Below are 13,680 nucleotides of genomic sequence, written 5' to 3' on the forward strand. Positions count from 1 at the left end.
ATAAGATTTCAAACGCAGCACTGTAACACAAGTGACTCATGATTTTCCAGTGAATACACTGTTTTACTAAACAAAAACTTTTGTAGTCAAGTTTTTGCAGTTGTAAAAACTTTAGACTAACAATTTATCTAGATCCTGTTATCAAAATAGATAGAAATACAGTATATATGTCCCAAATTATATTTATGTGAAAAAAACCAACAAGAAATTCCAAAGTGTTATATATTTTGTCAATGTGATACTCTGAAATTATTATTTCAAGGCCTGCCTCTATATGCATTACTACCTCCAGTTGAACAGGTACCAGGAAGTGTTGTAACAGACGGCTCATAATCTGATGGAAGAGGGCGCAAGGAAACAAGTGAAAACAGGGAACGGTTAGACCTAAAAAGAAAATTTAAAAAGCAATAAATAATAATGATATTAATAATAGTAGATTGCAAAAGGAAGCTTTACTTGGAACAACTTACATCCCGTGACAATATCTTTAACGCCGTTAAGCAACATCTCTTTATCCCAGGTCCTTGGGAAGGACTTGATGATTAAAAATGCCATCTATCTAAACATCTGACATATATTACCCATATAATAAATATTTAAACAACATCTGCTTATCTCAAATCCTTGGAAAGGACTCAATAGATGGATAAAATTTACAAATTTAGTCTAAATTTCTAGCAGACCATGTGATCAACTACAATATTAAATCGGTATGCCAATCATCTTTCAAAAACTCTGGAAGGGACTAAAATGATGCAGAAAAAAATAAATGTCTATATTCCAAATATTTCTTAAGGACGAAAGCTTTTACATTTCAATTACATTAGGAAAAAGGTTCCACCATACTTATCTGATTAGTAGCAACCTTGCAAACTAGAAAGCACTTTTTAAAAGGGAGAATCATCACATAATTGTGACTATACTGTGGAACAGTCCAAAGAATATAAACAATCAAATCATTTTTAAAACAGAATTGCAAAATAAAAAACTTACCACAAGTAAATTCCAAGGTCATCTACATGACAGGAAGCAAGGAAATCTCCAGTAGGAGACATAGTAATGCTTACTGCTGCTGAATCTAGTAGGAAACAATCAACCAGGCTGCAAATAAATAAATAAATAAATAAATAAATAAATAAATAAATAAATAAATTAAAAAAAATCCATTGCATAGTACCATTATGGCGAACCTTTGGCACATGTGTCAGAGATGGCATGAAGAGCCCTCTCTGTGGACACGTGTGCTATCTCCAGACGCTCTTCTGGTTTCTGGCGTGCACATGCGCACCAGCCAGCCGGTCTTCGCAGGTGCCAGAGCACCGGAAAACGGCCTGAAAACAGCCCGAAAAAACGGCCTGAAAACAGCCCGAAAAAACAACCTAAAAACGGCCAAAAAAACAGGTATGCGCACACCGACCAGCTGGTCTTCGGGTTTCCGGTGCTCCGGCACACACACGCTTGCACATGCGCATGCGTTACAGTTTGGGCACTCAGTACCGAAAAGGTTCGCCATCACTGGCATACACCAGTGCACACACACACACGCAAATAAAATCAACCCACTCTGGTAGAATGGGTACCCCATTTTCATTCCAGGTATCAAATCTGGTCCGAAGCGTCTGATAGTGCAAAAAATACGGAAAAGGTCTTATCATTCCATTACCTGTTTGATGCCTTTTGAGAACTGTCTAGTTTAAAAATCATCTTTCACATCTCTCTTCTAGACTCAAAAGACTAAACAAGAATATATTTTGTAGCCTATGAGAATCCTGCAGTGTTAGTCTAACTGCAGCATTTAATTTTCTGTTAAACATTCTCTTTGTGATCTGAACTTGCGTTTTCTAAATGTGATTTGTCTTGCTTCTTATATTTGATTTTCCTTTAATCATTTGTGTTTTATTTGCGTGTTGTGTAGTTGCCAGAAAAGATAATTTCTTTTTGGTAAGGATAACTTAATTTATCCCTGAAGATTATTTGTTTATTTGCTTTGTACCAAGTGTCCTTGGTGTATCTCTATTGTACTCAGTCACCATTGTGCACCCAATTAAGAATTGAATTTTGTATCATTTTTATTGCCTAGAAACGTAAACAGTCCTTTTGATAACATATTTTTAAAAAGCAGTACTGACGTCAATTTTGATATGATACAAGTAGTTATTGTATATGAAATGAGGTCTGTCAGAAACATTATCATGCGTATTTTTTTTTAATTTATTTTTTTTTTGATTTGTATACCGCCCTACTCCCGAAGGACTCAGGGCGGTGAACAGCCAAGCAATAAAATACATAAATACACAAAATTTAAAACCAGATAAAATCAAATTAAATCATTTTGGCCCAGACAGATTAAAACACCCCAATAATTTAAAAACAGATTAAAATTTACATATTAAAAGAGGGAGGAGATTAGGCCAAGCCCGCTTGATGGAATAAAAAAGTATCATGTATTCACTGCTTTAATAGTGTTGAATTGTTTGCTATCTGTTTCTGTATCTATACACTACATTGATAATGCATTCGATATATAGTGTAATGAACCTACAGCAGTTCCAAAAGTGTAATAAAATATTTTAATATTAAACTTAAAAATTCAATTTGCAAGAGATATTTCAGTACAGAATAGAGAGAAGGAATATGATCCCTGAAATACACGCAGATGTTATATGCTATTGCACATACAGTCATGTGAAAAATAAAGTACACCTTCTTTGTATTCTATGATTTTATATATCAGGTCATAGTAAAAATCATCTGGTCCTTAGTAGTTCTTAAAAGTAAGTAAATACAACCTCAGATAAACAACAATGCATGACATATTGCACCATGTCATCATTTATTTTACATAACTGTACGCTACATTAAATTCCCATATATTCTGAAGCACGTTTTGGAAGTCATATCCATTAGCAGCTTTCCTGGCCTTTATTTATTTTGCTTACATTGTGCAAAATGAAACAATTTACATTGCTATATCTTTTAAAACCAGAAACTTTTATCTGAATTCAGATTTCAGACTTAAAATATATGGGGGTAACATATAAACTTCTATTGTAAAGCTTACTTACCATCCAGATGGTAGATCCCAAGTTCTAATGGTACAGTCCATTGATGCAGTTATTAGCCAACGGCCATCAGGACTGAAAGTCTACAAAAAATTGTAATTAAACTTTTATTGGGTAACAGTGACCTATTCATTGATAAAATTGATTTATTTTGGATCTAACTTATGGCATGTCTTATAATTGACCCAATTTGGTACCTGAACAAATTGTAAAGCAACTTCATTATTAATATTACAAAAAAAAAAAGTCCCAATTTTTTTTTATACTTTTTAAGATTTGCTGCTCTATTGTTAGAAAGATATTTGTGCCATTCACACTTACAACTCATTAATCTAGAGCTCCGACTGTTCTCTTTGTACTGAATCATGCTTGATTGAATTTAGAACATCTATCCTTTTGAAATCTTTGCAGAGAACCTTGAATTCAAGCACAAAGTCAACCTTTTGGCTTGGATAAATTCCTTGTGTGCTATTTTTTTCAGGCAAACCTTTAGATAAAGCTAGATTCTTTACTGTCTCTATAATCTTTCAATGGCGTTAACTGTGGTGAATTTCTTTTTCAATCTATTTTCTCAACCAGTAGAGGTAGTCATTGACTTAGAACCACAATTGACACTGGATTCTTGGTAATTGAGTAAAGCAATAATTAAGCGAGACATCACATGTTAGCTTCACTCAACAGGCATAATCCTAGCATTCCCAGTTGCAGTTATTAAGTGATCTCCTGGATTGTGAAGTGGATGGAGTGAAAGAGAGGTCTGCTGAACGATTTCAGCTGTACACAGAATTGAAATCCTTCGGCAGACAATTCTTTAAAAGTGAAAGGGCTGCCTGCTGGACAGTTTCACACCCATGTGGAGCTGGTACCTTTTTGCTCTCAAACAGCTGTCTGCTGCAACAATTTAGTCCTGGCTGCTTGCTGGAGCAATTCAAGCCCTGAGTAGCTCTTTCTCAGAGAGAAGAGGAAGTTCTCTTAGCAGGCAGCAGCAGCAGCTTGCCATGTTTCCTATTCCCCACTGACTTTCTGGAGAAGATTGCAAATGGCGATCAAATAGTCATAGGATGCTTGGCAACTGGCTGTAAGGCAAACAAGTTGCTAAGCACCTAGATCACAATCATGACTTTGTGTGTGTGTGTGTGTGTGTGTGTGTGTGTGTGTGTTTGTGTGTGTGTGTGACATTTTGCAATGGCTGGAAGTGCTTTACAGACTGTAAAGCATCCTTTCTGACGCTGTTGTAATTTCAGACCATTGTCAAATGAATGGTTATAAGTTGAATATTACTTGTAATTGAAGGCAATGTCTTCCTCAAGTTCCAATGTGAGGATCACTGGCTGATCCACGTTTAAACTTTCCACTGTTCACTGTGTTGATTGTCCTGAATTTTTATAAGGTAGATCAGATTGTGTAATGAGAAGAAAATACAAAAGGCACAAAACTACACTGAAAAGCCTGGGGGTGCTAATCCTAGTCAGTAATGCTATCGCTGTAATTACACATATGACTTAGCCCTCTATGTTAATATGGCTGGAAAAAATGTGGACTTCCCCAGTTTTATATCTACAATAATGAGGAAAAAGTTTGTGAATTCTTTAGAACTACTGTAGTCCTATAATATCATAACCTATGATATATTCTGAGTTTTATCTAAGTCCTTTTAATAAAGAATTCTGGAAAACAGATAGCCCTCCCCCCCGCCCCTAAAAAACAATTGTATTGAATCATTTCATGTTTTAATACATTGATCCAAAATTCACTATCACTGTTTGGAAAAGAAAAAACAACTATTTAGAATTAGAATTAATGATACTTCTAACATTAACAGTACTTGTTGACCAATTTTGAATGATTTTGGCCTATTCGTCTTTATAGAACTGTTTCAATTCACTGACATTTCAGATCATGTCACAATTTGGTCATTCCAAAATGATTTATTTTTTTGTTTCAACGATTGTGCTGTAGAATTATTTTTGTCTTTAGAACTGATATTGTGATGTATTTATTTAAGCTTCATCTCCCCGATACCCCAACATTTTTCAGCATAATCAGCTGATACAATTCAGAATCAGTTGTCTCCTCAATAACTGCAAGCCACCTGTATTTTGAGATTGCAAACCATAATACTCTCACAATCTGGCTTTATGATTATGATGCTTTTATGTTTGGAGAAAACGAAAGTGTTTTAGTGAAACAACTAAAACACTTTCATTTTCTCCTAACATAAAAGTTTCTCATTAAATGTCAAAATTTTTTAGATTTGTCTTATCCGCTCACAGAAAATCATTCCAGTAGCCTGCTTGGATCATCCAGATGCTCACTGGCAAATTCAAGGCAGAAAGCAATGTAGTTTCCAGAGAAACGTGAATTCTTCCTTGGTGTCCTCCCATATAGAACATTTTTGTTCAATGATATCCTTATAGTGGATTAATAAACAGTTATCAGGAAGTGCAAGGTTGGCCTCCAGATCACTGGCTATACCCTAGGTATCCTAGCAACCTCTTGGAGTGTAGAAACTGTTGAGGGTAGCCTATCTTTGAAACATAACAATCCCTTTTCTGAGGTTCTGCGGAGATCTTTTTAATCATGTCTTGCCTGGCATTTAATGGTTTTAAATTTTTGCCAAATCATTTCTCCAACAGAAATTAAGATCTTATTGCAATATAATGGAAAGTTGGATATTGCATTAAATAAAAAACATTCAATAGATTTAAGTGTTTTTTATCAGGGCAACCTGGTCTACCCAAATATGGGATGGAGCATACTGCTTCTGCTTTCACCTTTCAGCCCCAATCCAGGAGCCTTCGCAGGCAGTCGATATAAATTTAACTTCCGCAGGCAATATAAATTTAACATTGAATAGATTTGCATACAAATATGTTATTCGACAAATATGCCAAGCCATTCCAGTACCTATTATACTTACATGCTTCTATGCAGAAATACAGAGAACTTTCACAAGCATTATGTTTAGTGTTAATTTAGAAATAGCAAAATCTAGATTACTTCAGGAAACACATCATTTTCATACTGTTTATAATTTACAGTTAAAGACTTACCATGTCATTTATCTGCCCTTGGTGTCCTGAATATTTTCTCACAATTTTTCTTGTTTCTATATCCAGAACTTTGATGCCAAAATCATCCATAGCTATTCCCAGAATGCCACTGTAAAAATTTAATATAATCAAACGTTTAAAATGGTAAAAAAAAACCAAAACAAACCCTTGCATGATGCTCATTGCTGATGCTTCAACCATATTTCCATTTTTCTAAGAGAAAACCAGAGATGTTTATTTAGAAAATACATATGTTGAAGTGAACAGAATTACATTTTGGAATTTTTGCATAATGCAAATTGAAAGCTGGATGCATTAAGAGCTTAATGGAAATAAAACATGCATAAGAATAAATGGAATACTTAGTGAATGACTCAGCATTGAGAGGGAGTAAGATAGGGAAGTCTGAAATTATTATTTAATGTTCTAATAGATAAGAATTATTTATTATTAATGTTCCTGAAGATTATTTAATGTACTTATGGTTTAATATATAAGGTGAGATCACAGTGCGTTGGCTGGGGCTATGAATATGTATGTAGTTTTGCAATCAGATGGTACTATGTTCTTGGTGAGAAACAGAGAATGAATCTGAAAATTAATGTATAAAAGACTAAAACAGTGCATAATGTATAATGATGTGATCAATGGCAAGTTATACATAAATGGAAAAAGAACTGAGCAAGTACATTAATTTGTATATCTTGGCAGAAAATTGACTGAAGGTGGAAGAAGTGCAAATCCAGGTAGGAAGACCGCAAGTATGTGGTCCATTGCAACGAATAACTGTTTATCAGAAGAAGTGAAAATAGCTATGGATAACATGTTTTTGCCTCTTTGTCATATGGACGCAAGTGCAGTTTATGTTTTTATTTTCTTCCATATTACGTCTGATTCTTGGAGACTGCCTGACAAGTCCCTGCAGTTTTCGTGACAATGGTTAGCCATTGTCTCCTTCCTAGGGCTGAGAGAAAGTGACTGGCCCAAGGTAATCCAACTGGCTTTTTCCCTAAGGTGGGACTAGAATTCAGGTTTCTAGTATGATGCCTCAAGCAATACACCAAATTGGCCCTCTATCTTGTTAAAAGAAGCATAAAGGTTATGCTGAACATCACGGGAGTGGAGTGCTTAATAGATTTGTAGGGTGAAATAGAATAAAAAAATGAATGGCTAGCAATGAAAATGGAAGAAAAAGGAGTGATGTATGATAAAAGTAGGTTTATAGGCATGCATGATATAAATATATATAAAAATATGAAATCAAGGTGTATAGAGTATAAATAAATAAGGTGGAGATTCTATTTGCAGTATCGATCAGGAATATCATTCCATCACCTGTAGCACAATTGCTTGGTTAAAAAACAACATACACACAAAATCATATACACATTCATGCAGTATCAATTAAAGTATCAGTATTAAAATGATTGATAAACCAATCATTAAAAATATATCTCTGAGTTTTGTAGCTTTTACTGAATATACCACATCATCTCACCTATCTCTGTGAAGCAACATTTTATTTGGAGGTGTGGAGAGATCAATAGAATGAACAAATGTTGTGGTCTTGAATTTCCAGAATTTGATTAATCCTTCACTTCCTATTGTGATTGTAAATTGGTTGAGTCCATCCACTGCTACGCCTCTTATGCAGCCTTCGTGAGCTTTGATTATACATACACACAGAAAAAATGAATCAATTGTTAGCCTTCTTTTATGAGCTTTCTTGAATAGAACCTTTAACTGTACTTGTTTAGACTACTTCTAAAGTGAACCAAATTCTTGAAATGGATCTGAAGTTCAATACTAGAAATCTTCCAAGGAGAAGACATACCACAACAAAGCTAGTAAGAACCACATATTGGTAGTCATAGAGCATTTATTACCTAAGTAGCATTACCAATCTTAAACCTAGTTTGATGTTCATTAGTCCTGAGCCTACAGTGACAGAATTTTTTATGAAAATGAAGCAATGGATATATTGACTCCACATTAGCTACTGAAACTTTGATTACAATGTTTTTTTTAAAAGATCAGATTTTCACCTTTTTTTTCACCATAACGTCCTCTGTGAATGCCAGACTGCATATTGTATTTATCCACATGCCCTGTTGAAAGTCCAATTACTGCAAAGTTTCCACAAGAAGTAATGTCTACTGCCTTTCAAGAGAAAGACAAAAAAATAAGTTATTTATATCAAGGGGTATCTCTTGAATATAACAAACAATTTACTCTGTCAAAATCTTAAATATTTTATAGTTATTCATTCAAACTTATTTTCAAATAATGTTTAGATGTTCATACAAATGAGCTTTGGAAAATCAAGGTAACGATGCATGCTGTGTAATCTAAATACAGAATAAGATGAAGAGCTGTACGTAAATAGATTTCAGCTTTACATGAATTTAAGAATTGCCTCCAATAATTTAAGAAAAAAAAACTTACTGTTGCATATATACCAAGAGATTTATTTTTGCTGATGTCTTTTGGTTTCAATTTATGGATTCCCATTGAAGATTTCTGATAATTCCAAGTAGTACAGGTTACATAACCCTGATGGCAAGCAATGATACCATCCCAGTCATTTTGACGGGCCACCTCTGCAATTCAATCAATACTCATTATATATAAAATTCTTTTAACTGACAGATTTTTAAAACACAGAGTAATTATAATATTTTTTCTAAATTACAATGTAATAAAAATGTTAAACGAATTGGACTATGTCACATTCCAAATGATGCACTTGAAACTGTTATAGCATATTTACTTATAGCCTGTTTCATATTTTCAAGCACACTCTTGTGACAGTAAAGCAAGAGGAACAAATATATTAGTCTAGAATAAACACAGTGCTGTCTGATCCAGCAGCCTATGCAGCTTTCTCACCAACTACTTGCATAAAGTTAGTAGTTAAAGTTTAGATATCCTTGGACAAGAATCTCTGTTCTTTCTTTTGGAATTTCTCCCCCTTCCTTGTAGCTCAGAAATACTTGATATTCTCCTTGCATGCATTGCCTATTTGAGAACTACTCACAGATTTTCAGTAATACTCAGTCTGGGGCCTGTGAAGATCATTCCAAACCATTTATCCTTATAGCGAAAATAATATTTACTATATACACATCAAATGATGAAATGTCTTAAACAGCTGAAGTAAGCCAGTTAAGTGTTTTCTTATTGTTTTCCTATTTAGAGGTCAACATCACTGAAAACCAGCAGCTTTCCTTCAGGTTGACATTATTCTTTGAGGAAATCTCAAACATATGCTTTGGTCAGGATAAATACCTATAGCAATGGGACTTATATACTGCCCCATAGTGCTTTATAGCACTCTCTGGGCAGTTTACAGTGTCAGCATATTGTCCCCAACAATCTGGATCCTCATTTTACTGACCTTGAAAGGATGGAAGGCTGAGTCAACTTCGAGCCCTGTCAGGTAGTGGCCAGAGTTAGCGTTAGTCTGCAATACTGCATTCTAACCACTGCACCACCTGATTAAGGCCTGATATATCTTTGCTATGGCTTATAACTGACTCTTTCCAACTTTAAAATCCTATGAATGAAAACTCTGGATAAAGAAAAAACATCCAAGGAATGAGCATAGGATTTGAGGGATGGAAATCACATATTGCAGTACATTTCAAAATGATCTGGGTAACTTGATGAACTGCAAGTTGAACCAACAGTGATAAGCAGTTGCAAAACAAAAAAACAAAAAAACCCACCCCTAAATGCATCAAGAGAAATACAGTGCCAAATCAGGAGAAACTGCAGTTCTCTATTCTGGATGCTCAGACCACATTTAGAATACTGTGTCCAGTTCACAGGAAGATAATGAGGCAGTAGTTCCAGAAGAGCAGTCAAGAAAAGGTTTAAATTACAAGAAAGTAGATTTAAGTCAGGTATCTGGCAAAAAAACCCCTTAATGGTTAAGTTTTTCACCAATGGAACAGATTGACTTGGAAATGATAGTACAGTGATAGTACAGTGGTCTAAGCACCCTGTTATTAACACAGCTGCCTGCAATTACTGCTGGTTCGAATCTCTCCAAGGCTCAAGGTTGACTCAGCCTTCCGTCCTTTCTAAGGTAGGTGAAATGAGGACCCAGTTTGTGGGGGCAATAAGCTGACTTTGTATAAATATACAAAAGTATGAAGGCTATTGCTTAATGCATTGTAAGCCGCCCTGAGTCTCCGGAGAAGGGCGGCATATAAATCAAATTAAAAAAAAAATAGTGGAGTTTCCTTTGCTAAAAGTGCCTAAAGAGAGGCTGGACAGCCATCTGCCAGAAATGCTGTAATGTTGGGTTCCTACTGGCACAACGTATACTGTAAAGGGAAAATAGCTACATTGATAAATTAAAAATCATCACAGGCTGCAAAAGAATATACGGCATACCAAGCAGCTATTGAGAACCAGTGGAGCAGTGGCAGCCCTATAAGTTTGGAGGCGCTCAGCAGTGTGACTTTTGGGGCAGTGCCAAATTTATTTTTAAAACACAGGTGGGCTGTAGAAAGCTGCTCAATGGGCTGCATGTGGCACATGGGCCATATTTTGTGGAGGTCTGGATTAAGTGATCTACAAAATGATGCTTTCCAACACAATGAGAATGCTATAGCTTGGATCAACAGGAAAGACAAATCTTATCAAAATCAAAAACAAATAATTCCCTCAACATCATCGAACTATTCACTAAGGCTGCATTACTATTACTATTAGTCTTCTCATCGTTCCTATCACCCATCTCCTCCCACTTATGACTGCATGATTGTAACATGGTTGCTTGTATCCTTATCCTTTATATTGATATTGTTTCTTAATTGCTTATTTGTACCCTATGACTATCATTAAGTGCTGTATCTTATGATTCTTGACGAATGAATCTTGTCTTTTTATGTACACTGAAAGCATATGCACCAAAGACAAATTCCTTGTGTGTCCAATCACACTTGGCCAATAAAGAATTCTATTCTATTCTATTATTCAAGAATAAGAAGCACAAGAATTTCACTTCTCTATACATTGTTGGCTTCCCCGCTCCCCTCTTCCATTCAATTACGTCTGATTAGAGACTACTTGAACAAGTCCCTGCAGTTTTCTTGGCAAAAAAGTGGTTTGTTATTGCCTCATTTCTAGGGCTGAGAAAAAGTGACTAGCCAAGGTCACTTAGCTGGCTTTGGTTTAAAGTGGGACTAGAATTCATAGTCTTCCGTTTGGTAGCCTCATGCCTTAACCACTTTGCCAAACTGACTCTCATTATCGGTAGTGAAAAAGATAAATTATCTCAGCTCATCTAGATAAACAGTGCTAGCAATTCTATCAGTGAAGAATATTTATAAAGTTCTCATGAATTAAAAAAAAGTTTGGTGTGATGGGTTATAATCTTATTCATTCAAATTAAGCAGCAGTTGCATACCTGTTGCAAATGTTGTAATAGGGGGAAGTGCCATTGTGTCATTACGAAGTCCTTTCTTTTTTGATTTCTTCTTATTTATCGAACCTTGAAACATGATAAAAAAACAGCTATGTGTGCAATGTAATAGATAGTTTGAATATTCATATCTACGGAAGACTTCTGATTCCTATGTGTTCAAAAGAAGTATAAAAGATGTGGCCTTATGCCACTGGTTACCTAGCTTCCCACCCATAGGCCCCTTGAGGGTACAGCCATAATTTGGAGGTTTTGTTTGCATTTTTTGACTTTTTTTAGAGATTTAATGGGAAAATTGGGTGATATAAGTATTGCAAAAGCTTAACATAACAAATTCAAACCTAAAACATCTGACTGCACTTAAGAATTAAACAAAACCCACTTGGCCCTAGTCCTGTCTACTTTGTAATGCCACTGCAGCACACAAAATAATGCAAAAACAAACGAACAAACAAAAAAACCCTAGTGAGGTCCTCAGATCAATGGAGATTGCAAGTTCCTCTAGAAAACAATCCAATTCCATTTATTTTCTATTAGAACAGATGATACAGATAAAAATGAATATTTTCAAATACAAAGAAGACACGCTTTTAATTAAAAAGTTCTCCTATCTCAACCAATCATATTTCTCTGCTGGTTCTGCAGTCATGATCTACAAGGCTGGCAAACAGAAAACAAGAATTCTTTCGATTTCTGGAAAAGGCTTTATTAGCAATTTGACTGATAATTAAGATTATTTTTTTTTCATATTTACCACCTCATCTGGACTAAGAAATCTTTTCTATAAAAGTCCAACTTTCTCCTGCAAAGGCCTTCCTTTCTACTCCTCTTTGTTATCCAGATTTATAAACATCATATTTCTCATGGCTAGCTATATGATATTTTCTTCAAAAGAGGAATTTACAACAAAGACACATTGTTTTTCAAAATATGGCTAGAAACCAGAAAATGTATTGAACAGACTCTTGATATTTAAATAATACTGAATTACAAATTCCACATTTTTAATATTGTTAGTTCTAACTAACAATTTGTATTTTGTTTTTACTGTGACACTCACCACGTCCTAAACTTTTATTGAATCGTTCGTGCACTGTGGAAAATGATTGTAAAGTACCATCTTGACCTATGATAAAATATAAGAGAGAGTGAAAGTATTTCCTGTGTAAATGTTTATTTTAGGCATTTTCATTCATCTATGAAATGCAAGCCTTTATATAAGCCACTGAATAAAACTTGGCATTTACAAGTACAAATATGCTTGGTTACCCAACAACTTTTACAGTTACTTCGAAGCTATATCAGGAAATTTACAAAAATAAACCTTCCGTGAGAAGTGGTTACAAAATCCCTAATACGTTTTAGAAATGTGTAAAGAATGAAAAATGTCAAGATACACTCCAGTTAAACTAGCATCGGCGACAAAGCCAAAACAAATTTAGCAAACTCATTTAAAACTAAACTTTAATATGGGACACTTGATGTAGCAACTGTACCATGCAACTGCAAAATCATGCCACTTTATCCAAAACGGTGTTACAGGTAGTCCTTGCTTTAGAACCCTAACTGGGACCAAAAGCTCTGTTGCTAAGTGAAGCAGTTTAGCGATAGGAGTTCTAGAAGTCTTGGTTGTGGATGTTAGGTTAAGACTGCACTGTTGTTAAGAAAGAACCTCTAGCATTTCGTGACTTGACCCCTGTCGCTTCTGCTTCAACTCTCCCATCTGCCTATCCCCCTGTCCATTTCTGCCTTTTGGGACACCCAGTACTCCAATGCCCTTACTCCCTTACCATCTACTATTATGAGCTACTTTTGCTGTCTTCTTCTTCCTCCTGCAATTAAGGTAGGCCCAGCCAGCAGTTGCCTCCTGAAGAGCTAGGCTGGGTGTGCTTCATGTAGCAGTTGAAGGAGGAAGACAATGAAGGTAGGTGAGATAGTGGAGGGCCTGGGGCTGGGAGCAAAAGCATGAGTGCTTAGTGTCCAAAAGGGAAAAGATGGGGAGGGCCTAGGACGGAATAGAAGTGCATGTTGTGCTCCTAAATGTAGGGGACTGCCTCTGAATTTTGACTGCATGATCATGGGGGAACTGCAATGACTGTGGTTGTAGTCCTTGAAATCAGGTAGTCTTCAA

General features: G+C 35.4%; 1 protein-coding gene across 1 annotated transcript in view; it reads right to left on the minus strand.

Annotated features, from left to right (window-relative positions):
• Nucleotides 1–13,680, minus strand: part of WDR36 (WD repeat domain 36) — a 32,817-nt gene that overhangs the window by 6,144 nt on the left and 12,993 nt on the right. Inside the window, exons 10-18 of the mRNA XM_070935730.1 lie at nt 12,610–12,675; nt 11,535–11,618; nt 8,561–8,715; nt 8,161–8,275; nt 7,614–7,779; nt 6,116–6,224; nt 3,066–3,145; nt 994–1,101; nt 287–384 (exon numbers count right to left, since the gene is read on the minus strand). Of these exons, the coding sequence (XP_070791831.1) occupies nt 287–384; nt 994–1,101; nt 3,066–3,145; nt 6,116–6,224; nt 7,614–7,779; nt 8,161–8,275; nt 8,561–8,715; nt 11,535–11,618; nt 12,610–12,675 (981 nt within the window). The remainder of the gene's footprint in view (nt 1–286; nt 385–993; nt 1,102–3,065; nt 3,146–6,115; nt 6,225–7,613; nt 7,780–8,160; nt 8,276–8,560; nt 8,716–11,534; nt 11,619–12,609; nt 12,676–13,680) is intronic.

The sequence above is a fragment of the Pituophis catenifer genome, unplaced genomic scaffold (genome assembly GCF_029215685.1).
Source record: "Pituophis catenifer annectens isolate HBS135680 unplaced genomic scaffold, rPitCat1.0.hap2 SCAF_2, whole genome shotgun sequence".
Classification (NCBI taxonomy): Eukaryota; Metazoa; Chordata; class Lepidosauria; order Squamata; family Colubridae; genus Pituophis; species Pituophis catenifer.